The following is a 27,057-nucleotide window of genomic DNA, read 5'->3' as shown; positions in this document are numbered from 1 at the left end:
TAGAGATAAAATATTTTCCCAAAATTTATGAAATTTTATTGAGTTTTCCTGATGTTTTAAGCCAATTTTACAATAAGATTTTCTGTGTTTTTCAGTTTTTCAAGTGGCATAGCAACCCTGTGAAATAAACTAAATAACATTAAATAATACTCACTGAGTAATAAGATTGAAGTAGAGTGAGAATCAAAAGAAATGGGTTTTAGAAAGGAATAATAAATATGTAAATAAATTGTAACGTAACTCCAGAAGTTTCAATACCTCATTGTGAATTGAGAGAGTCAGCTGCTTTTTACATTCTTCCAACTCTGAAGCTTTAACTATTTGTTCCTCATTAACTAAATTAACTTTTTCAGTCATTTCATTAAGAGTGGTTTCTAAAGCTTTTGTTTTCTCACATTGCGTCTTCAGGCTTAAAGTAAGATCTGTTTTCTCAACCTCCATCAAAGACAGGCTTTCTTTTAAAGTGCATTCATTGTTAATTGAGTCCTGTAGCTGGAGTAGAGTTTGATCAAGCTGCAACTGAACAGATTCTAACTTCATCTCTAGATTAGACATTTTATCCTAAAAATAGAATAGAAGGAGAAAAAATTCTTCATCTTCAGTTTTTTTAAAAATGAATTATGATTAAAATTTTTTAAAGGATATGACTTTTTATCGTTTAAGAAAGGGAACACATTACAGTTAAACAAAATATACATATTAAAGATATACACAAGTATTTAAATTTATTAAATTCTGGCATACTCTTTGTAAGGTTAATAAAATATGAAAATACTGCATATAATGGCAACACAAGGTGTTTAAAGAAAATTACTTTAATCATTACTATAAAATCAGTTTATGAAACTTACAACCATTTCTTTAATCTGGAAGGCTTGCTTGAAAGAAAAAAAGAACAATTAAGTCGTAAGCAAAAGAAAAAAAATTTCTACATTTCTTACAGAAATTCTGAGACATTTAATTCTTTTCATGCTAGTTGTTTTTGTGAAAAATTAAAATTTTTACTTATTTTGAAATAATTATTTACTAGGTTGGATGCTAGGCTAAAGTATATCAGCAAAACAATATAAGAAAACTATAATGAACCATGAGAGAATTTTTCCATAACAGCTAAGTTCAGGATAGAGCTTCCAACTATACTGTTATATTTCAAATGAAATATAACAGTTCAGACATAAATAATTTGAAAAATCAGTAAGGAAGCCATATATTGAGATTAAAAGTATCAGAGGTCTAAAAGCTTTTGCTGTGAAGTCAGAAACAAATTTACAGGAATTTGAGCCTGAAAGACTTGCTTGACTTTAATTTTTATAAAAAAATTATATCCTATACTTGAAAAGAAAAAAAAAAGTATCCGATCTTATGAAAATAATGACATCTATTTAACCTAACTTATCCCCAATATTTATTTCATTTGAACGTTTTCGAGTTTAAGTTCGCGTGAATTAATAAAGAACACAGAAAATAATTGCAACTATTGACCACTTGAGCTTTCAAACTATTGCAAAAAGAAAAAAATGTTGGTTCGATAATTTCATCAAGACTATCTGTTAAAACTAGAAGTTGAAATAGTTACTCTGTGTCTTCTAGGATTTAGTGAAAATGTTAATATATTGGAAGTATAAATTTCTCAGAAAAGTTGCTAACCAACTCCACAGATTTAATTGGAAAAATAAAAAAGCAAAGTGAAATGATAAGAGGGAATAAGATGAGTGTCTATTATTATTACAGAACCATAAGCGTTGTTGCCCTGAAATTTGTTCAGCAGGAGCAAGAAAAAAATTAATCAGTGATTCTAAATTCTGTTTAAAAATTTAAATTGCAGTATAAGATTTTTATAACGTAAACCGTGAAACCAGGGGCTTTGATTTTATGAAATTTTTTTTGTTCATAGATCATTTTACATATCTTTAAAATTACCTACTAAATATGGCAATATTAGTCTGGAACAAAACAATCTTACAATGCTTTAAAATAATTTTTAGATACAAATACTTAAAAATACACTTTTGTATTTATTATTTACAGAAATTTTTTAAATTTTTTTGCTGCATAGGAACTAGTCACAAATTAATCATTTTCGGATAACTTTGCTTCTGAGTTTCAAGCTCTTAGCAAATAACTAAATAAATAGCTCAAAACAAATAATGCAATAATTACTTTTTCTCATAGTTCCTCAATGTTTAATTATCTTTTATTCATTATATCGGATAAGCTCTATGATCAATGTGGATGGCTTGTGGGCTACATCACTGAATTAGTATTTCTAAAGTTAACTGAAATGCATTTATTTTGTTTATAGTTTGACTTTGAAAATGCATTTCTATAAAACTAAGTAAAATAAACAATAACTGAAATAAAAAAGTATTATTCTTACAATATAACAGGGTGACCTCAAATACTTAGAGATTTAAAATATTTCAACTAATGACAAAATTTCTTTACTTTTCCAGAATAATTTAATTGAATTTCCCTAATTTTTGTAATAGGTGAAAAAATTTCTCATTAATTTTTCATAAAATATATTGCTCTTAAACATAAAATATATTACAAAATATTTATACTTGTTATTACAACTGCAGTACGTAAAAAAAAAGTACATTATCTATCTAGAAAAAAAATCTTAACTTTAATGTAACTCATTGATTCATACTCCCTGATTTTTTAGTCAATTAGATTACCTGACATTTCTCTGATTTTCAGTTCTATTGTCACTCAGTATAATTAAGCACTTATTTATTTAGGAGAACTTAAAATATTATTGATCAATACTATTATTGATGCAAATGATACTCAAGTTTGGTAATATGTCCAACTTGTAATATGGTAATAGGTGCTGTTTTAGGTATCTGGAGTTGGTCTTAAACAACAGCATAACACAGAAAATTTCTTTTGATGGAATGAACTACTAAAAAGTGTTTTGCTTAAGCTTGTTACACAAAACAACCAGGAAGGATGACGAATTACAATAAATAAAAAATGTAATTTAACAAACTTTATTAATTATGTCCATATATGTTCTGTTTTGAAGAGGAATTCGTTGGATTGATCAATACCGATTAATTAGTTATTTACTTTTTCATTCCTTATGAAGAACGGATATTCAGATAGATAAATAAACATTTATTGTTTAATGTTATTCAATGGGTGTATCAACTGAAAAACAAAATAAACAAAGGACTTTATAAATTAACAAAATGTTTTTACCTCCCAGTGAGACGAAAGAAGTTGTTCTTTATAGTTCTCTAATTCTGAAGATTTTGCAGTTAAATCCTCTTTTAATTCTTTAATGTGTTTCTCAAGAACACTGACTTTTTCCAATTGATCCTCCAATGCAGAAGTTAATTTATTTTTTTCATCACCAAGCAATGCAAACTCAGTTTTGTAAAACGCTTCATTTGACAAAGATTCACTTAATCGATTTTGAATTGTTTCATAAAGTACTCTAGAATCTTTCAACTTGTCTGTCATTTCCAAAATTAAATCCTAAATAAGTTCAGAAAACATTAACATACATTTTAATCTCATTTTACAAGGAAAGGGGAATAAAATACACTCATGCACAAAACAGTCAGTGCACCAAGAAGGAGTCGTCAAAATGAAACGAAATTTTACATACGTAATGACTACTTTGAATAATTAAGTAAATGATTAGAAAATCAAAGAAAAACGATAATCTTTGATTTTCTAATCATTTACTTACATCAAAGTAGCCATTACATAAGTAAAACTTCGTTTCATTATGACGACTCCTTCTTTGTGCTCAAATTTTTTTTGTCCAAGAGTGTATATTATAATTGAAGGAAATAGTATGTTTAGTACAAATAATAATAAGTATGATTAACAGAGAAAAAAAAATGAAATTTACATTTTGTAAAAAACAATTCAGCAAACAGCCTCAGATTTTAGGTCTAGGAGTTTTCCTTAAAGTCTAAATATATCAAAGGGGGAAAAACAATATTTAAGTAAAATAACCATTACTTTACTTAACTTACTTCATTTTCCTGCAAATAATTTTTTTTTTAAATGGTAGTGAAGTAATGAACTAATCAGAGCAAAAATTTACTTAAACACTTTAAGAACATTCACTTGTAAGTGTAATAATTAGGTTTTACGAGTAAATTTTATTGGAGTAGCAACTTAGTATTTTAGGAATGACAGTTGTATACTTTTTAGTTGCTTGGAACTCAATTTTTTAAACCTAAAATTGTAATTAGAATTTTTTTCTCTCTCTCCGCAGAATTGAAAATTAATCAATACGAGATTATAAAAAAATTAATCAATACGAGATTTTAAAAAATTATCAATTCTAATTTTTTATTGTAGAAATAAATGAACTGAACCCAGATATGCATAATATGCACAAATTTGGGAACACCGTTTACAGAAAATTTTTCATCCAATTAAGGAAAACTTTTTATTATCACTTAATAAAATAAAGAAAAATTCTTTTTCAGTCTATATTCTTTCCTATTTTATCCAACAATCAATATTTTTATACCATTATACATAGTAAAAGTATTTAAGTGTAGAAGTGAATAATTTTTTATAGAAATATTTATCAAATATTAGCAATGAAATCTTTCTGAATGACTTAGACTTTTGATATAAAAAGCCAAGCATAAAGTAACACAAGGTAAGTCAATAACTACTTGTATATATTCAAAAAACTGTTACACATTTAAAGAGATATATTGGCATGCATAATGATCAATATAGAGTTTTAAAAAACTTATATTTAAAAAAAAAATTGTGAATTTCAAATAAATTTTGTCAAAATTAGGTGATAATGATAGGGTTATTAGGTAATAACAAAGAGTCCAAAAATTGCTTGCATAAAGCTTTTTTTAATTGAAACTTTGTTTGCAAAACGTATTTCCCCTTATTTAAGTCGGCCTGAAACCAGTTTTGTAAAAAATGTTTGAGCAGGTTTTATTCTTTTTAGCCTTTTTTTATAAAAATGTTTTTTTATTAAATGTTATTTTAGAGTATCAATCAGTAACAAACAAGATCGACTAGGTAAGCTAAACAAACTATGTAGCAACTGTTAAAGAAAGAAATAGCGAAAAGACAACTGGCATACCTGAAAGTAGCTAGACTTATTGTTACCTAAAAAGGCCAATTTCCAAGAATAAGGACAACAGCCAAGATTTAAGAAATTAAATTTGTATATTTGGCTACCATTCGGCCCTTTTGCCGAATATTCGGCAAAATATTGTTTGGAACATTAGTTTCCAACAAAGGTTTTTTTTGAGGGAAATATTAATAGATTTTATAAAGAATGATTTAAATTCATATTTTTTACTATACATTATTAGAAATAGTTTTTACACATGTTTGTTAAGTTCTAAAGCTTGTTCATTTATGTTCTGAAAGATATATGAAAAGCGAAACTTGAATAATTGAAACTAGACTATTTAATACTGAACCAGGAGATTTGCAATGCTGATTTTTTATTTTATTCAGGCAAGTCAATTTCATAGTTTTTTTCAACACTTAACATAAGTTGTTGTTTGTGTTTGCTTTCCAGTTTTAACTAAAGCAAAGCATGTTAATGGAACATTTCTAATAGATTTTATTCTTTTATTGTCACTCTTTCTCACATGGTAAGATAGATAACTAGTAACATAGAATATAGTGATTCTCAACATTAAAGTTATCATTCAGAACTAAGATTTTTTTTTCTGCTTTGCTTTTGGTTTTTTAAAATTAACTTTACTTTTTAGTAGCGTTTTTATTACGACAGCATTTTTCAAAGAGCATTTCTAATGAACGTTATTCTTTTATGGTCACTTTTTTTCTAAAAATACAGCATTGGGAAAAAGTTAAATTAAGATTTTTGTCATTAAATCTTTTATTTAAAAACTAAGAATTATTTTTGCTTTGGTTTCTATCTAGCTTNTGAACACTGATGAAAACACAAAATGATGGGCTTCATCAACAATCAAAAATATATACATTTATTTTACAAATTCCATATTATTAGAGTGGCGCTCTTCAGAGAATTAAAAATACAAAATTATCTTCATCAAAGCCGATGCTTTACATCCGGCGTTCAGTGGCAGACTACTATTTCATATTGTTTTACAACACATGGCTTTAGCCCTCTGTTGGGAAAGACTTTAAAACAAAACTTACAACAGTTACTTTTCTCAACAACTGAAATTTAGAATAGTGTGATTAAGAAAAATATGTGAACTGTTTTCAATTTCAAATTAATATTGAAATGCACAGGTTTAGAATTTTCCACAGTGAAAAGTTTTCGGAGCTTCAGCATTCAAAAAAGTATACAAAAACTAGACGATAAGAACGTATCCAATGAGCGAGCAAAGCGAGCATTGGATTGCGAAGCAATCCGAAATGAACTGTGAAAGCAGTTCCGGGGGTTGGTGAGGGCCAGCGAGCAGGGGGCGAAGCCTCCTAGTTAAAGTTATATTTCAGAACTAAGATTTTTTTTCTGCTTTGCTTTTGGTTTTCTAAAATTAACTTTACTTTTTAGTAGCGTTTTTATTACGACAGCATTTTTCAATGAGCATTTCTAATGAACGTTATTCTTTTATGGTCACTTTTTTTCTAAAAATACAGCATTGGGAAAAAGTTAAATTAAGATTTTTGTCATTAAATCTTTTATTTAAAAACTAAGAATTATTTTTGCTTTGGTTTCTATCTAGCTTTTTTCCTAATTAAAAAGCTTATGCTTTACAGAAGTTTTTAACACAACACGTCAATTAAGAGGATTTTTATTACAGTGTAATCTTCACCTTTTTCTTGAGAAAATACAGTAATTGAAATACTGAAATATTTCATTTCAAAATATTCCTTCAAAGCTTTAGATCAATTTATATTTTTTCTGTTTTTACTTTGTATACAATCCTTGTTTTTTATAGGCGTTTTTATGATAGAGCTGCATTTATAAAAGCATTTCAGAATTAACGTTATGTCTTTTATGCATGATTATTTTTATTTAATTATTATTTTTAGCATCAAAGCTTTGTTTTAAGAATTAGGAGTACACCTTTTTCTATTTCAAACTTATAACTTCAATTTTTTTAAATAGCTATTAGTCAGATTTTTTATATTAAATATTTCTAACTATCTTTATTAGCCTAAAAATTTTTTCTCTTTACCCCATACCAATAATACAGCCAAGTTTTGATTGATTATTTTTCAATAATGACTGAACTTATTTCCATATAAAAAATAACATTTGTAAATGATTTTTTTCAATTTTTTTTTCCTCTTTGACTGCCAAATATTCAGTATACGGTCAAATCACTATTCATCATATCTCTAAATTTCATATTGCATGAATATAAACATAAATTATAAAAAACACAAAAATTTTTTCACTTACATAAAATAACCTACATATTTAAATATATAAGAAAAATATTTTTAAATATAAACGCAGTACAATTTTAAATTATTCAATACCTCATTGCAAACTGATGTAGTCAACTGCTTTTGACATTTTTCTAGTTCCAAAGATTTAACCATTAGGTCATTATCAAGCAACATCATCTTTTCTTTTATTTCTAAAAGGGTAGTTTCTAACATTTTAATTTTATCGGATTGAGCCTCCAGGCTTTTAGCAAGTTCAGAGTGTTCATTTTCAACCAAACACAACTTTTCTTTCAGAGTTTTTTCATTGCAAATAGTTTCTTGCAGCTGATCAAAAGACTGTTGAAGCTCTGACTGTGTTGACTCCAACTTGCTTTCAAGTTCAGAAATTTCAAGCTACAAAAATACTGTTCTTTAAAAAAATTATCCTAAACAATTAAAAAATTTTAATTTATTATTGCTATAAATAAAAGTATAAAGTCTTCAAATGCTTTATACCGCTAGAAAAACCCTTAATGGCAAATTCTATATCATCATAAGAAATTTAAAAGACAGAAATAGTTAGTTCAAGTAGATCTAGAGTAAACCATAAAATTTCATATGCTGATTTTTTTCTTCAAAATAATCAATTTACACTGTTCAAAACAAATTATGGCCGGATTACTCAGTATTAAACTAATGGGACAAAATCCTGAAATAATTCTTTTCATTTTGATATTTTAAAAATATTTTTTCAGTTTTTGAATATATAATTGAGGTTTATGCAATGAAAACTTTTAAGACTTGTATAACAAGAAATTTTATCCATTTGGCTTGGTGACGTTGTGAGCAGCAAAAGTGTAGCATTTTGTTAGGATCAGCAGCCAAAGTGTTGCATTTTGTAGCAATGTATAGACTAAATAAAGTAAGAATTCACAATACAAAAAGTACAACTATTCACCCACTGTGGTGAATAAAAATGCAAGAAAAATAGAAAAATGAACCATGCAGGTGTTTAAGTACTTAGCTAATAATTTAGGATTTTGAATGTTCGTTGAAAAAAAAATTAAATAAAATACCTTGACATAAATTAAATGTTCTATCAAAGCATGATAAAAAAAGAAACATAGATTTGTAATTATAAAAGTAATAGTTCAAAAATTCATTACCTCTTTTTCAAGTAGTGCTTTTCTCTCTTTTTCTAAATCAATTGAAATAATATATAATTTGTTTTCAAGTTCAGCTATTTTTTCTGCGTTTTTCTTTTCTTCTGCTTCAAGAGAAATATTTTTTTCAACTTCAGCTAGAATCTTATTCTCAAGATCTGCTTTCTCATTCTGGAAAATTATTATTTTTTCTTTTAATGCATCTTCATTCAGCAATGATTCTTCTAAAAGACTCTTCATAACTTGGTATTCCTCTAAAGTCAAGGAGAGTTTATTTTTACAAGCCTCAATCTTTTCCTAAACCATAAAATATATCTATCAGACAGAGCAAACTAAAACAATATTAGGTTTACAAATAGACAAAAAATTGGATAATTAGAAGGGGGGAGAGTAAGATTTTACAGCAAGATTGCGAAAAATACAAATTTCGGTTTAAGTCAGATAATTGGGTTCTATTGAATAGTTTGCAAAGCAAGCATTAGATTGTAAAAAGAAACAATTAATAAAAAAAATTTCATGTCAACAACATTTTTTAAAAATTTCATTACTATAAAATGGAAAGTTTTGAATAAAAAAATAATGAAATTCAAGAAAAGTTTTAAACTTCTAAATTAGTAAATTCCCAATAGAGTAAAGCAAAGTAAAAAATTTATTTCAATAGAACTTGGACATTGAATTTTAATAAAAAATTTTAATTTCAGGAGATTTGTTAAAATATACAACAAGTAGCAGAATTTTTGATTAAATTGGTAGAGCAGAAGAAACAGAGGCAATTCAGCGAAGTTGATTGCTACAGGGTGCGTAGCCAAATCTTTCAACAAAAAATAAGCACTTTTTAAGAACTCAAAAATTATTTCTAAGCACTATATACATTAACAAAATGCAAATTAATTTTCAAAGAATTTACATTATCACAATAAAATAACTAGGTTCTGACAAAAAAATTTTCTTGATTATATTAGCCATTATAAAATTATCAAGATTTTTTTTGGTTCGATACCAGAGGGTGGAAAATGAAGACAGAAATTGATAATATCTTGGAAAATGCAGTAGAGTTTCACATGAGAGTGCAAGAATCTAACCGAATCCAGCTCAGTAGACACACATACGGACTCGCAAGTATTTTATCAAACATGTAAAATGATTGGCGCTTTCATACGCTATGGACTGATGGTAAGCTGAAATAGATAGTGGTTGAATGAATTGTGAAAATGTTGAATAAAACAATGTGAAAAGTACACTTTTCCATAATATGTGGCGAAAATTGACATGAAAAAGGGAAAAAAACCTCATTTTTGGAAAGGGAAAATTTAGACACTTTTTAAACACACCCAGTGGAAAAAGCTCTTTTAAGGGCTTTTAAGAAACCAAAATGGAAAATAAGCACCTTTAAGCACTTTTTAAAAATGCTACGCAACATGTGCTATAACATGAGATTGAGTAGTTAGTAAACAATCAATAGGAAAAACAAAAACTAGTAAAAGTTTTGATGAATTTGGGAAAATAGGAAAAACAGACTATTCAGTAAAGTTGACAGCTATGACATGAGAATCAGTAGAGTGAATGGACAATGAAACAAAAACTGTTTCTGTTCATCTATCTAAACATTTATTATAATGTGACATAATAAAAAAATTTTCAACTACTACTGTTGAATTTTTAGTTCAAACAAAAAGAAACAAATTTGTAAATGTATTGAAAAAATATAAATATGATTACCTCATATTCAGAAGTGATCAGTGAAATCTTTTCATTAGCTTCATGAAGAGATTGTGATTTTGCAACCAGATTCGATTCCTGCAAAGAGATTTTATTTTTCAATTCTTCTGATTTTTCCTCAAGTTTCAAACATTTTTCACTTTTATTGCTTTCTTCATCAAGCAGCTTTGACAAATGAAGTTCTTTTAATTGACTATTTTCCAATTCAGTTCTCAGAACTGTTAAGTCATTTTGAGTTTCAAGCAAAGAAGTTTCCAATCCTCTGATTTTATCCTAAAAAGGAAATCCATGTTAGTCAGGGATCTGTTTAGAATAAATTAGGGTTGAGCAACAGACTCATCAAAAGTTATTTTAATGTAAATAAATGAGCACTTGATAATATTTTTGGTTTTAAAAATATATTTTGCAGAAAATTCATTTTTAAAACGTAAGTCGATAATAGGATTTGTTGCTCTACATGTAATAGGAGCAAAGAACGTGTAAATTATGTTAAATGAAATTCTTAAAGAGCTGTCTTTTAGGGCTGACAGCAGTCTATGGACTGTGGGAAATTTTCACTTGTAGAAAATTTTGCATTTTAATTAATGATCTTTTGATTAGTAAATTTGAATTAAAGTTATTATGAATAATTCAAAAGTTCATAAAGCCACATTCTTCCAGTTTTTAGTGAGTGAGGCTCTTAAAATGTTGACAAAAACAACCAAAATATTCAAAGCTTAAATTTTTGATCGTCTACAACTCTAAAAAAAATATTTCTCAAAAAACTTAGCTGGTAGCCTTGCTGATGCTTCTAAATTAGCATAGAAACAATTGTTATTTATTTTTGGAAGTAATGATCATGTTTTTTTCGTGTTTTAAGTTTATAATTTTTAGTGTCAGATGTTCAGAGTTTATTTTATTTTTACATATTTACAAAAATAAAGCCTTGACTAAAACACAGATCTTACGATTATTTTAGATCACAAAATTACAAGTAAATTTTACATAAATGCTAAAAAACAAGATCTTACAAAAAAGATCTTGGCAAACGCGTGTTTAGTTACAAACAAAAAAAATATTAAATACAGAAATTTAATTCTGCGTATGTTCAACTGATATGAAAAAAGTCAGGATAGCGTAAGCTTTTTGCACTACCACTAGACACAGGAGCATTACAGACGTTTTTGAAACTTAGAAACAGAGACAAGATGAATATCACTCTTCAAAGTTCTTGTCACAACATTATTCAATAGATACTCCACATTTTAAAAAGCTAGGAAGAGCATATTTAAAGAAAATACTAAATAAATTTAAATATTTTTGGAAACTGCAAAGTGGTTAGTAAAAATCATTAATTTACTTTTTATACTAAAATTTAAACACATCAGGAAATAAGATGTTACATAAGCAGGAAGGGAATTTTTGAACACACTAATTTAATTTTATGTTATGTGCTTTTGAAAATAAGAACAATTTTGAGAAAATAGAATTCTTTTGGTGCTCAATTAATGAAAATAAAATAAAATTTTGAAATACTGTAGGGAAAAAAAATAAAGCTATTACTTGATACTGAAGCTCGGCCTGAACTGCACTGATATTGATTTGTGCCAAGTCTTCTCCAATCCAGAAAATAGATTGTTTTAGTTGTGCTACCTCCATTTCTAACATTTCACACTTTTGGCCCTCTTTCTTTAACAAATCAGTCAAAGTTAGTTTCTCTTCCTCTAGAATACCTACTTTCTCCAAACTTTCTTTTATGATTAAAGAGGATTCTTCAAGTTGACAGGATAAAGACATTTTTTCAGATAATGCATTTTCCAAACTAGCCTAAAGAGTTAACAGAAATAAAATGAGTATTTTGAGTGACTTTTTAATACTATTTAAAATAAAAGTTGGATTAGTCAATATTTTAATTAACTTTGCACTAGTTAACAAAATCTAAGAACTAAATTATTAAAACTAGAAACAAATTAGTTAAAACCAGGGATGAGATTAGCCAAAATGNAAAAAAAAATCTCTCCCTGTTTTCTTTTTTTTGAAATGCTACTAAGCTTGTTATGTTTTGAAAAGACTTTATTACTTTCACAAATTAGAACTGTTTAAAATCCTAAGGTTTGTTCACATTTATGCTGCGTAAGAAAATAGTAAATAAGTATGAATACAAACCGAGCAACTATGGCAGAGAAGTTAAAATGCAGTTAATACATAATAAAAATTCTGTGAACTACTACTGCTGAATTTTAAGTTCAAACAAAAGGAAACAAATTAGTAAATATATTGAAAAATATAACCTTGATTACCTCATATTCAGAAGTGATCAATGAAATCTTTTCATTAGCTTCATGAAGAGATTGTGATTTTGCAGCCAGATTCGATTCATGCAAAGAGATTTTATTTTTCAATTCTTCTGATTTTTCTTCAAGTTTCAAATATTTTTCAATTTTATTGCTTTCTTCATCAAGCAGCTTTGACAAATGAAGTTCTTTTAATTGACTGTTTTCCAATTCAGTTCTCAGAATTGATAAATCATTTTGAGTTTCAAGCAAAGAACTTTCCAATCCTCTGATTTTATCCTAGAAAAGGAAAGCCATGTTAGTCAGGGATCTGTTTAGAATAAATTAGGGTTGAGCAAATGACACATCAAAACTTATTTTAATGTAAAAATGAGCACTTTATAATATTTTTGGTTTTAAAAATATATTTTGCACAAAATTCATTTTAAAAACGGAACTCGATTACAGGATTTGTTGCTCTACTTGTACAGGGTACCTGCTACATTTTAGATTTTCAAATTCATGACTTTCCATGACTAATTCCTAGAATTTTTCATGACTTAACGCAGTTACTATTTTCTCTAACAAAAACACAAGAAATTTAAAAAAGCATTATAATAATGTAAATTGAAATGATAGGTATAACCAAAACTGTTATACTCTGTATCTTCATATTTAAAGATTTTAAATTTAAAGAAACAGAGTAAAGAAAGAGCTGAAGCAATAAAAGAGCTGAAAAAAACACAAAAGCATATAATTTTTTTTTCTGCAGAATTATATTCCAAAGATTCTTGTTCATCCGAAAGGAAAGAAATACTCCCGATTTTTATGTCCTCATTTCGGAATAAAAAAAATTCGCCAACGACTGGCTTGCTTTAGCTAGAATTTTAAATTGATAAAATAAAAATAATAACAAAAATTCTGAAATAACAGAAGTTTAAAAGACAATTTGCTCCAGAAATGATGCTTTTTCTTTCATTTTTTGAAAGAACACCATAACTTTTAAAGAACATGATAAAAACATTTTATATTTTAATAAAATATGACTGTGAGTGGGGATTTTATTACAAATTCAGACATTTGGAACAACATGAAATGGGGGGTGGGGTAATTTTTAAATTCCATTTTAAAAATTAGATTTTTCAGCGACCTAAATCCATGACTTTCCATGATTTTCTTAAATAAATAGTTAAAATCGTGATATTTCATGACAAATTTTGCTCAGTACCGAAATTCATGACATTCCATGATTTTTCATGACTTTCCAGGTGTGCGGATAACCTGCTTGTAAAAGGAACAAAGAATGAACTGTAAATCATGTTAAATGAAATTATTAAAGATCTGTCTTTTAGGACTGACAGCTGTCTAAGCACTGAGGGAAATTTTTATGACTCGTAGAAAGTTTTGTTTTAATTAATGATCCTTTGATTAGTAAATTTGATTTAAAGTTATTAAGAATAATTCAAAAGTTCATACAAAAAGCACATTCTTCCAGTTTTTAGTGCGTGAGGCCTTTATAATGTTGGCAAAAATAACCAAAATTCTCAAAGCTGAAAACTTTCATGCCTGACAACTCTAAAAAAATATTTCTCAGAAAACTTATTTGGCAGCCCTGCTCTCTAACTGACTGATGCTTTTAAATTAGCATAGAAACAATTGTTATTTATTTTTGGAAGTATTGAATATGTTTATTTTTTGTTTTATGTCATAATTTTCATTGCTAGATATTCAGAGTTCCCACGCAATTTTCAAAAAAAAATAAATAAATAAACAAAAAAAAAAAAAAAGNAAAAAAAAAAAAAAAAAAAAAAAAAAAAAAAAAAAAAAAAAAAAAAAAAAAAAATCAAGGACTTTTCAATGATTTTTAAGAAATTAATATCAAATTTCATATTTGATAGCATTATAAATTGCATGTATCAGAAATTACCTGATTTTCAGTATTGGAAAATAAAAAATATCTTAATTTTTGCATGCTCTTTTCCTTCTTTTCGAGTTTGAATAAAGCTTTAATTTTCATACGTTAGCAAATAAAATAAAAAGTTTAAAAAACCGCAAGTTCCATAATTAGTGCATGCTACACATGGTTAGAACAAGGCTAATACGAGATATGGTTTCATTCAATATTTTCTTTTCGCTATTAGTTTCCCTACACCCTGTCTGTAATTTGTAAACCAATCACAAGAGAGGTAAATAAGGCTCAGGGTCTTTTTCTAAATTTGGATCAGATTCCAAGACTACTTTGCTGACCTTGAACTATTCTTACAGTAAAGAAAATAGTAAAAGGAAAGGAAGCGATTAAAATCTCTATGATTTTGCTTGAAATTTTTTTTGCGCTTTTAAGTAGGAAAAATTATAACTATTTAAAAAATTACTCTTAAAAAATCAAAAACTTTTCACGGACCCTATCGTAGAATTCAAGGACTCCACGGTTTTTCAAGTACCGTGAGAACCCTGATATTGTACATTCATAAATTTACAATTTAAAAATTATAACTTCCTAAAGACAAAGGGTTTAAAAAAATTTTGTGACTTTAAAAAATAACAAGATTTTATTTTTACATATTTACAAAAATAAAGTCTTGACTAAAAGAAAGACCTTGTAATTTTCTGAACCTAAAATAATCGTAAGTAAATTTTACATAAATTCTAAAAAACAAGATCTTGACAAATCTATGTTTAGTTACAAACACAAAAAAATATTAAATACAGAAATTTAATTCTGCTGGTGTTCAACTGGTATGAAAAAAGTCAGGATAGCCTAAGCTTTTTGCACTACCACTAGACACAGGAGTATTACAGACACATTTGAAATTTAGAAACAGAGACAGAGAAGAACAGAAAATGAATACCACTTTTCAAAGTTCTTGTCACAACATTATTCAATACATACTCCACATTTTAAAAAGCTAGGAAGAGCATATTTAAAGAAAATGCTAAATAAATGTAAATATTTTTTGGAAACTGCAAAGTCATTAATAAAAATTATTAATTTACTTTTCATAGTAAAAATTAAACGCATCAGGAAATGAGATGTTACTTTAGCAGAAAGGGAATTTTTGAACATATTAATTTAATTTTATGTTATGTGCTTCTGAAAATAAAAACAATTTTGAGGAAATACAATTCTTTTGATAATCAATAATTAAAAAGAAAATTAAATTTTGAAATACACTAGGAAAGAAATAAAGCTATTACTTGATATTGAAGTTCAGCCTGAACTGCACTGATATTGATTTGTGCCAAGTCTTCTCCAATCCAGAAAATGGACTGTTTCAGTTGTGCTACCTCTATTTCTAACATTTCACACTTTTGGCCTTCTTTCTTTAACAAATCAGTCAAAGTTAGTTTCTCTTCCTCTAGGAAACCTTTTTTCTCCAAACTTTCTTTTATGATTAAAGAGGATTCTTCAAGTTGGCAGGATAAAGACATTTTTTCAGATAATGCATTTTCCAAACTAGCCTAAAGAGATAACAGAATTAAAATGAGTTATACCAGTGAATTTTGAATAACATTTGGAATAAAAGTTGGATTATTCAGTATTTCAATTAACTTTGCACTAACCAACAAAATCTAAGAACTAAATTATTAAAATTAGAAACATATTAAATTAAAACACAAAAAAAATTCTTAATCATTACACTAAAAAAAAATCTTTTTTTAAATGTAACTAATCTTATTATCTTTTGAAAAGACTTTAAAATTAATTTGAACAAATTTGAACTGTTTAAAATCATAAGGTTGGGCCAAACTTATGTTGCGAATGAAAACAGTAAAAAAGTATAAATACAAACCAAGCAACTATGGCAGAGAGGTTAATGCAGTGCAAAGATCACCCAGCATCAGATTGATAGGTATCAGCCTATCTGGATAGCAACACTGACACTCTTGGCTGTAGCAGAAGTATACTTTTCTTTTCTTACAAACTAACCTCCAAGACCTATTTTATTTTAAGCTTCAGTAATTTTTAGAGATGTCACTATCTCTCAATACTGTCCCATCAAGTTCCAGTGGGATTATTATACTAATTTGTTTAGGTAGTTTACTGGGTTATTCCTTAGTAATAAAACACTCAACGAACTTGCAAAACAATTTGTACTATTTCATTGATTTGTAATTAAAACACCAATTGTGTATAAGAAATTTTTAAATACATACTACATAGTAATAAGATTTTAAATGCAGGTACCCTGGTTTAATAATGTTTGTTTACTTCTATTCATTCATACCAAATTTATCTTATAAATTACTGAAAAACAAAAATTGCTAATTTCAAAATAATTAATAGGCTTTTAATTTAAATGTAGTTAATTAATGTAAATTTTAAGATACAGATCTTAAATGAAACTATAGTTAGATAGTTTTTTCCCTTATAAAAAAAAAAAAAGAGAGAGATAAAAAATTTATTTCTTCCAGTTAGTGAACAAAATAATTCAAGTTTAAAAACAATTTGTTATATTTTATTTTGAAAAGATCATTCAATTTGAGCACATTAAACTTTTAACCTAAGCTTTTAGCACAAGTTGGGTACAAATACAAGACAATTTAAATTCGCTAGATCTTAGGCTTTAGCAATTTTACATTTTGTACTTGTGACAATATTTTTTTTGCTTAAAAATATAAATTTTTATGTTTTGATAAGACTACCTTGTAATCTTTCTCAGCATCAATAAGAATCTCTTTTAGATGACAAATTTCAGAAGACTGCTTAGAAATTTCTTCTTTTAAAGACATTAAGCTTTGAATTTCACCAGCATTCTGGTTCAGGGTCTCAGACAGCAATAAATTTTCTTGCTGAAGAGAAGCAATGCTACCTTTCAGTAATAATTCAGAATCACCAAGTTCTTTTAATTGAAAATTTAAACTGTTAATTTCTTTTTGGGCATTATCATATTCAGCCTCTAGGGTTTGAATTCGTGTCTAAAAAGGAAAAAAAAATTATATAGGTTTATGAAAATAAGCAAGTCTAATGAGATTGTTTTTAAAACATTTAACATATCATTTGAGAAAAATAAATGATTACACTGCATACGTATGGGAAGTTATTATCAAAAGGACTAAAAATTTGAAAATAGGAAACAAACTGGATAATTCATTTGTACTAAGTTTCATAAACAGTACTGCTAACAAAGCAAAATTCAAAATAGCTCTCCCTTTGTTGCAACATCATGCTGTCAGAGGGCAAAACTAAAAAAAAAGAAAACTAGTTCAAATAGCCTAGTTGGAATGGTCAGACATAACAGAAAATATAGTATTACAGAATTTTTTTTCCGGTTAGCATCATCTATTAACCAATAGCGTAACTGATTTTGAGGGGAATAAATTAAATTGTTTCTGAAGCAGAATGAAGCAAACCATGCATTTCTATCTCCTTTTGCCTCTCTTTAATGGGTCTTTTAAATTGTCGGTAATTTCTGGGACACTCACACTCGTTGGAAGAGTCCCATGAAAAATATAAATGTGGTAGCCATTTACTTTAAACAAATACAAGTTTTAATTCAATATAAGGTAAACAAAATATTTAATATTTAGATTTCACTTTGATTTAAAAATAACATTACCATTTTAAGAACTAAATATTATAACTTATATCAGTGTTTTCACTACAGCACGAGAATCTCGCATATTATTTTCCTTTCTCGCATTAAAAAATGATTAACGCGAGAAGTTCGTGCACTCTATTAATAAATTTTAAAAGGCACAAATCTCTCGAATTTTGGAAAAAATTTAGTCTTCCGCCATTTTGGAAAAAAAAAAAAAAAATGAAAACAGCTACAACAAGCGTTGAGAAAAAAATTAACCCCTTTATAATAAGTTGTTTAAAGTTAGCTCTATTTTTAGCTGTTAATGAATTACCAAACTTCCTCATTGACTATTTACAGCAATTTGTAAAAGTTGAAGTCTGGGAAAACTAAGCTGGAAGACCTAACAAGAAGCATAAACATGGAAATAACTTCAACAAACTTAACTATTCCAGAACAGAAATAATTGAAAAGCCTATGCTGGCAGATGTAAAGGATAGGAAAGTGCGTGCTCAATGCTACAAATTTAATTTGCGATTCCGAATAGTTCAGGATCTGTTGCAAGTATATTTAGCACCCAAAAGCGAATTAAAACAAAATATCGTAACAGACTGACTGATGAGCATTTGAGAGACCTAATGAGAATACTGATGAAAAAGTAGATATAGAACATTTTTCATGCGATGATGCTGCAAAAATATTCAATGGTTCAGAAATTAGAAGATGTTAAAAATGTATTATAATTAAAGATATGTTTTTCCAGGTCCATTCGTGTTTTTTTAACTTTTTGAAATCTCGCCCTGTTTTTGAGAGAGGGTGAGAAATTTTCTCCCGTTTTTCTTCTGTAATGAAAACACTGCTTATTTACATGTAACAAATTGTGGTAGTTCGAGTTTTTCATTTCATCTAAAAAGTGGGTGAAAAGCATCTCAGTTTTTGAATCACCATTTTAATAGGATGTTGGATGCACTTGGTATAAATTCTGTATAGAACATAAATTAATGAAAGAATTTCTATACCTCATATTGATTAATCAAGGATTCCTTTCCTTCATTCAAATCATTAATCTTTAAAGTTGTAAAAGATAATTCATTGCTCAGAGACATATTTGATTCTTTTAACTGTTGTAACTGTAAGACCAAGGCTTCCTTCTCACTCATTACTTGAGACAGTTGTTCTCCCAAACTAGTTTCCTTTAAAGTTTGCTTCTCAATTTGAAGCTTTAGGGTTTCAATACTTTCTGATAAGGTGGACAATTCAACTTGAAGTTTTTTATTATCAAGCTATCAATGAATAAAAATTAAAATATATTTTATTAAACAGATTTGATATTAAGTAGAAATATTTAGAAAAATATCTTAGTGAAATTAAGTGAATTATCAAAACTATGATATTTAATTTACAAAAAATATTTAGCTATCTTTGTCTGTCACCTACAAAAAATTTCTAAAAGTTATAATGGTATTTATCTTTAATAACTATTTATCATTCATTCAAAATATAATTTTATTTAATTATTGCATTTTTGAACTTTAAAGGCATAAAATTTATAGAGTTTTCACAATTAATATTTTTTATGACCTAATTTTAATATTATCTTATTACTTGCTTTAGTTAGATTTTTACTTGAAATTAAAGGCTTAAAATTAAGCGTTGGTCCTTACTTTATAAATTACCTTATTATGCAAAGTTTAATGATAAAATATTTACTAGTTATAATTTTACAAATAAACTTATTTACTNACCGTTTTTCCTAAAATTGAATTTGTGAAACTACCGTTTTTCCTACAGTTAAATTTGTGAAGGTACCGCTAAACGGTAGTAAATTCGGCCTGGACAGACCCCTGAACTTTAAAGGCTTAAAATTTATAGAGTTTTTACAATTAATATTTTTAATGACCTAATTTTAATATTATCTTATTACTTGCTTTAATTAGATTTTTACTAGAAATTAAAGGCTTAAAATTAAGCGTTGGTCCTTACATTATAAATTACCTTATTATGCAAAGTTTAATGATAAAATATTTACTAGTTATAATTTTACAAATAAACTTATTTACTTTTATAAGCAATTTAATGCAAAACTTTTAATTAATCAGACAATTGAAATAATGAATACAAAATATCTTTATAAAATTCTAAAGCAATATTAAGAATGAAAGTGGACATGAAAACAACTTTTTCTACTCTTGCTAAAACTTTATTTAATAAGAATGTACTTTTGTAAATAAGAATTTCAAAATTAGGCCATAGAATGTAGGTAAGTGGTAACCAAGTAAAATTATTAGGTTTAAAATTAATTTTACTATTTTTTAATATTAAATTTTTATTACACATTTTGTATTTAAGACCGTAATCTTGACAACGAAATTGTAATGATAACAGAAATTGTAACAGATGACACTTCTGATTAAATAAAAATCTTGGATATCCTTGAAAATGGCAAACATAGAAATCCGTTTAAAAATTTGGTAAATGAGCAAATTTATATAAAAACAGTTCTGAGAGTACATCACAGGTAACCTGTAACAACTCATTCAATCTTGCAAAAAAAAAAAAAATTTTGAAAAAATCAGTAGACCTATTTTTTTATTAAAAATATGTACAGTTTATAAGAGACATTTGCTTAAAAATATAGAAGAAAATAACTATAATTAAAACAACTGATTTTTATCAACAATAGCCCTACTTCATATTTTTCCTCAAGAGATTTCTTAGCCTTTAATTCATTGATTTCATCCACTTTGCAACTAATTATGCTACTCTGTTCCTCTAGAGAATTTGAAAACATTTCATTTTGTTCTAACAACATTTTCTTCTCTTCCTCCAATGTAGAACACTTCACAGAAAGATTTTGAACTTCATGCTGTGGAATCAAAAAGATCATTAATTTAAAACTTTCCAACAAACAATATTCAAACTTTCATAACAGCAATTTTAAATAGAATCATTGATTATATACCTTATATTTATCGACAGTGGAGGATTTTTCTTCAAGGTCTTTCATTTCATTCACTTTATTTCGTATTTCTTCATTAAGGGATGAAATTATTTTCTTCTGGCTTTCTAGATCAGAAGAAAGTTGCTCATTCTTTTCAAATAATGCTTCATTTTTCTTTTCTAAAGTTGAATTTTTAGCAGATAGATTTTCCATTTCTACCTGTGAAAATAATAAATTTTGCATTTAGTTTTAGTAACAACTCTCAAAACTGCAAAAACGAATTTTTTTAAAAATTTTTTTGTTAAGGATTTCCTCGTGTTAGGTTTGTGACAGGTGCTGCTATTTTGGGTTTTCAACTTATTGTTCCTTTTGGTTTTGTTGCAGGAAAACTTTAAGACTTATAAACTTGAAATTACAAAGGTATACAGAAAAATGTAAAAGTATAATGGAAGAAGAAAAATCATTTGATAGCTTTAAAATTGCTAATTGTTAAACATGTATTAAAAATATCAATAGAAGCAAGAAAGATTAAGACCAATTCCAATTTAAACTGCCATGATATGAAGTATAATATATCATTAAGGAGCAAAATGTCTAATTTATTTAGCTGTATTGTGTAACACATTTTGTTTTCCTTATAAAATAATTTTTTAAGAGCAGTTGATTTATTTCTAAATCTAGAAAAATTGCTCATTTTGTTGCAATTAATATTTTAATAAAATGTACTTACATAAAATTATAACCATTTTATTTTATAAGGTTCCCACTCAATTTCAATAAAAAAATTTCATGTCATTTCAAGGCATAATAAGGAAAATTTCTATGAAAATCAAAAAGACATTTTATCTATTCCATGCAATTTTTCATCAGATAATATTGATCTTTTACTTCTAATGTCAAATATTAGATTTTGTGAAAGAAATATCATTAAATGAGGATAGAAGCATGAAAGTTTCATTAAAATGTGAAATTTACAATAGATAATTGTTACAGTTGTCAGAATTATTTAACTTGAATCTCAATAACTGATTACTGTTGCTGAAAATTCTGACTGGTTATTTTTCAGGTACAATGTAGAAGTTTTCCAGGGTTTTTCTTTTAAAAAATTGCAATTTTCCCTGTTTTTCAGAGACAAAATAAAATTTGCTGATAATTCCATCCCTAACTCGTGAAAGCCTCGATTTTATTAACAAAATTATCTTATTTTAAAATATGCTTATTTAAAAAGCAATGAAGAAAGAAACCAAGCAACACAAGAGGTTTATCATAACTTGATGTATACTACAACTTAAAATCTAGGAAACACTTTTATCCTTAAATTTTTCTCTTATAAAAGGTCTCAATTAAACAAGAATTTTACAATTAATATAACTTTTGATATTTCAGTATAAATAGCTCAAATCCTACTGAATTTATCTCATTAATTGCATCAGATATATCTATTTATATGGCTTATTTGTTCAATCATATAAATGAAGAGCACAAGAGAAGGTAAGAAACCGAAATGTATTATAAACAGTAAATATGAATCAATTTAGCATAATTTAAAAAAAAGATAGCTTTTAAGTAAATTCATTAAATAAAGTGGCAAGTTAACTCACCAAAGAGAAATGGTATTTTTCAAATTTTTTTCTCTAAATGTATTATAGAACAACCTCACAGATTTCAAAGAAGTATAATGAATGATATTCTGAAATCGGTAGGTACATTATATAAATACATAGTAAAAACAAAAATAATCAAGATTGTTAGGATTTTTCTTTCTTTGCAGCTAAATATAAAAAGAAAATTAATATTTTAAAAATAAAGCAGAAAACACAAATTCCAAAAAACTAAAAAATGTTAAGCTTAAAAAAACATGAATGAATTAATGTTACCTCATATTTTTTATTATTCCCGTCTAGTTTCTGAATGTTGTTCGTCTTTTGAAGAATGATTTCCTCTAGTTTAAGAATCTTTCTCTGAAGATTTTCACCTTCACTTAAAATGGATTTATTTTTTTCAACTTCTACTGCAAGTTTCTCAGAAACCTCAGTTTTCTCAGCCTCTAACAAAGCTAAAGATTTCTCTAGGGATGATTGCATTTCAGCAAGATCTTTTATCTCTTTCTGCATTGCTGACAATTCTTCGGTTTTATTTTGTAGCTCCTGTGAAGCAATCTGAAAAATAAAGCAATCATTCATTTGCTTTAAAGTTGCATAAATGAAAAGTAAAATATTCGAGAAATCAAAACACATGTTCTACCGTGGCAAAATAGTACTGTGAAGTAGAGTGCATTTGTATAGACTACGAGAGCAAACGCAGAGACTAGTGGGCTACAAGTGGCACACTAGCAGCTGATGCGCAGCCTAAGCTAGAACCTGAATATAGTGAGAAAAATCATCATAATATTTTTAGTCGCCCATTTGGGTCAAGACTTTCTAAAGCACTTGCGTCAATTCCATCATAAATCAAGTGGTTTTTTGGAGGTTATTGCTACAAATTTTAACAAGATTTTAAAAATCTCAATATTTTTAATACAATTACAAAACACAAATTTTTAATTTCCGTAATTACATTTTAGAACGCTTTATTTGCATTGACTTCATTATAATCTATTAGTTTTTCAGCAATTATTTTATAAAGATTTCTAAATAGTTTTTAAACTGATATTTTTATATATTATTACAACCTACGGTTTTTAAAATACACATTTAAATAATCACTGACACATTTTATTAAAGCAGAGTTTAAAATAGATCCAAGTTAAATAAACCGAAGCATTTTTTTTTAACCTAGGCAGCGACCGCAATGCATTTTCCGGTGGTACAGAAACTCCTAATCTTTTGAACGCGATGTTATGACTGACGTTCGAATCCCTCATTTTAACAATCACTTTACATCTGTGCGGATTTCAGTGTTATTCAAGGTAATTTTCCGATCATATTTTTGACAGTTATTGTTACACATTTCTTCATGGTTTGAAAAAATGAGATATTTTTTTTTATAAGATGTAACAAGACATGAATTTCTTACTAATTCAAAAGTTGCTTTTTAATACGCTGTATTTCAGTCCCTTTCATTCTACATCTAAATGATTTTTGTCAGTTTTATCGACAGCAGTTCCACTTAAAATCTCAATATTATTATGAAAAGCGAAATTCAGTAAGTTTGGGAATACATGAATTTTTAAAGGTTTCCTGCATGTAACTTTGCTCCTTACTTTTTCTGTAGACTACAGTATTTTACAATAAACAGTTCTTACATTAATAAAACATTAATACATTAACATTAATACATTAATAATCTTACATTAATAAAACATCTGATAATTCACTAAATATAATTGTTCTGAATTTGTAGTATTTTTCCAACAAAATGTTGAATTTCATTTTGGGCTATAATAAAATTGTTTAATTTAAATTCTTTTAATCCCCAATTTTTTTTAAATTAAAATATTTCATTTATAATTATATTTCAATAAAGCATTTTTTTTTCTCCATGAACAATAAAAATCTTAAGCGTTAGATTTTATCTTAAAATTAACTCTTGTATTATGTCACAAAAACTACTTTTTTTTGCAATTTTGACAATTAATATAGAAAATATTTTATGAATATCAAAACTAATATTTAAAAAAATAAATGTGGCATTTATCAGTTTTGAATGAATTTTAATTTTTTAAGCAAATATAAAGCTGACTAGTACCACAAAAGCAATCAACAGGTTTAAATACTTGGACATGTAGCTGTATAATCAACTTATAGTACAAAGGTCTCTTCATTCAAAAAGGTTGTGCACCTCTAGTCCAGACCATCGCATAATTTAAAAAAAAATATATATTTTCAAAATGGAGATAGCTTTATCTTCAACACTAACAAACTAGTGGAATGAATTCTCACAATTCATGGTATATAAGTATGAATAATTCACTACCAAATTTAAACTCAACAGAGCTAGTATTTAAACCTATACTGCCTCCAGTAGATATGGAAGATGTATAATTGGTTGTAACTAATTTTGTCAAGCTAACCAAGAGAGGTTTCTACTCTGCTTACATCTTTCCTAAATGTGGGTAAGAGATTGTTTCAATACTTTCACTGATTCAAGTCTTCAAAATTGCAAAGCTACAAAGTTTACCATTGGGAGTCAGAATTAATTTTATAGGTAGAATATTCAGAAGTAAAAATAAAACACAGCTTAAAGCAGCCTACATAAGATTTAAGAAGGGAATTCTATGGATAAAATAATTTTTACTTTTAAGTATTAAATTTAGAATGTAAATGACTGGTTCCACAGTGGACTAATAAGATATTGTTCCCAGTAGATTACCAAAATCAAGCATCATTCGATGCGGTCCTTTTACAATTGGGTGATCACTTTGATCTGCCTCAAAGGGGTGCATAGCAACTGTCTTCGTTAAACAGTTCTAATGCAAAATGCTCCTTTGCTGGGTTGCTGTACTATCGAAGTAGGGAAGTCCTCCCCTCAGCAAAGAGCCAAAATTTTGCTGCCATTTTTTCAGATGATCCTCAGAGATGTTTCCCAGATTGCAGTTCTAGTGAGATTTCAAATTGAATAAAATTACCACTGCAATTATAATAAAGGAGTATTTAACTACGAACAAAATCAATTTTTAAACTTGCATTATAAAAAGTTATATCTTATAGATGTCAAACACTATTTTACAAACCATGCTAAGCCTAACCAAAGAAAAGTTTAGAATTAAAGTAACAAATACAAAATAAGAATAAAACATTAAAAATATATCTAAGGATAAAAAACAATTACCTCATATTCTTTAGTTAAATTTTCACTAAGTTTTAGAGTTTGTTCCTGTTTGATAGTAAGATTTTTATTAAGCTCTTCAACATTTCGCTTCAATTCATCAATTTCAAGGGAAAGAGCTTTATTTTTTTCAGTTTCAGTGAATAATTGATCATTAATATTCTTTTCTCTCTTTTCCAAATTCTCTAACAAATTTTCAAGTGATGACTTTTCATTTGTCAATCTCTCCACTTCTTTTGATGTATTTGATACTTCAGCTTGAGTATCTGCTATTTTAGCTTCCATTTCTTTTATAGTTTCCTAGAATATAAAACAATTTAAGAACAAAATAATTAGGAAAAAAATGGAACAGATTAAGTGCGAAATTAATATTTCTCATTATTGATTGTTAGTTCGGTTGAGCCAAATCCAAATAATCTACAAGGACTGATAATTTGGTGTAAAACTAGTAAACCTTTTTTAATCAGTTTGAAACTCTTTAGTATCAAAGTTCATGCTACAATTTCTTTAGAATTAAACATTGATAGTAAATAAACAAAAAATAATTTTCTGAAAACTATATTTTTTAATTAACTTGAATTATAAATTATCTGCATCAAATAAATAATTATATACATATTTATTTGTGAAGTAATAGAATGCTTCATTTATTTTAAAATTTCTTTTTCCATATACATTGATCTCTCATTTATGCGAGGGAGCGAGGGGCCACACGAAAAGCGCATATAAGTGAGACACGCGTATAAGTGAAAAGCCATAATAAAGATCTTAAAAATAGAACATTAATACATTTTACAACATTATATTTCGGATTAATACTATGTATACTTGACTGAACATTTAAATAAGATGAGATTCAAATTTTAATCTATTTAACTATAAATTAATAAGTTAAAAAAAATTAAAATGCTTACATACCATAATTTAATTTTTTATTCCAATTATGAATTTTTCACAAAATAATTTACAATCGAGGTTTGTTTTTGTTTTCGGGAGTTTTCAAAAAGAGCCTTTTCAAGTCCATCAAGACTTGAAAAAGTTCCTTCACTTCCAGAATGAAATTGAAAATAATCACGCAGAGTTTCTAGTGCGTGTAAAGCGGGTGTGTGAGTTGGGGGAACTTTTGTGATATCTTCTTCATCAATGTCGTCTATCTCTACATCATTGTCGCCACCATTTATTTCAGCTGCAATTTCTCCAATATCTCGTATTTGAGCCGTAATTAAATGCTCATCTACGTCAACGAATTCTTTAAAAGTACAATTACCCATTCCACCAGACACAGTATTCCAATCCTCTTCACTAATGCCGTTTTCATTTTCGGGCTCTGGCTCTTCACATTCAGATTCTTCTTGAAGCAGAAATCCCGCTTT

The 27,057-nt window shown here is 27.2% G+C and overlaps 1 protein-coding gene across 6 annotated transcripts in view; it reads right to left on the bottom strand.

Annotated features, from left to right (window-relative positions):
• The window catches only part of LOC107455372 (uncharacterized), a 58,703-nt gene that overhangs the window by 13,931 nt on the left and 17,715 nt on the right, over nt 1–27,057 (bottom strand). For 2 of the 6 annotated variants that reach the window (XM_043045409.2, XM_043045437.2), the window contains 14 exons: nt 25,688–25,984; nt 22,795–23,076; nt 20,939–21,136; nt 20,666–20,842; nt 18,996–19,259; nt 17,102–17,374; nt 15,653–15,916; nt 12,485–12,757; nt 11,748–12,011; nt 10,206–10,478; nt 8,490–8,783; nt 7,435–7,737; nt 3,208–3,486; nt 259–561 (listed from right to left, as the gene is read on the bottom strand). In XM_043045409.2, the coding sequence (XP_042901343.2) occupies nt 259–561; nt 3,208–3,486; nt 7,435–7,737; nt 8,490–8,783; nt 10,206–10,478; nt 11,748–12,011; nt 12,485–12,757; nt 15,653–15,916; nt 17,102–17,374; nt 18,996–19,259; nt 20,666–20,842; nt 20,939–21,136; nt 22,795–23,076; nt 25,688–25,984 (3,744 nt within the window). The remainder of the gene's footprint in view (nt 1–258; nt 562–3,207; nt 3,487–7,434; nt 7,738–8,489; nt 8,784–10,205; nt 10,479–11,747; nt 12,012–12,484; nt 12,758–15,652; nt 15,917–17,101; nt 17,375–18,995; nt 19,260–20,665; nt 20,843–20,938; nt 21,137–22,794; nt 23,077–25,687; nt 25,985–27,057) is intronic. The other 4 variants (XM_043045415.2, XM_043045433.2, XM_071177671.1 and 1 more) reach the window with 4 other exon arrangements.

The sequence above is a fragment of the Parasteatoda tepidariorum genome, chromosome 2 (genome assembly GCF_043381705.1).
Source record: "Parasteatoda tepidariorum isolate YZ-2023 chromosome 2, CAS_Ptep_4.0, whole genome shotgun sequence".
Taxonomy (NCBI): Eukaryota; Metazoa; Arthropoda; class Arachnida; order Araneae; family Theridiidae; genus Parasteatoda; species Parasteatoda tepidariorum.
The sequence above is the reverse complement of the archived record's forward strand: the minus strand, read 5'-3'. Positions and strand labels throughout refer to the sequence as shown.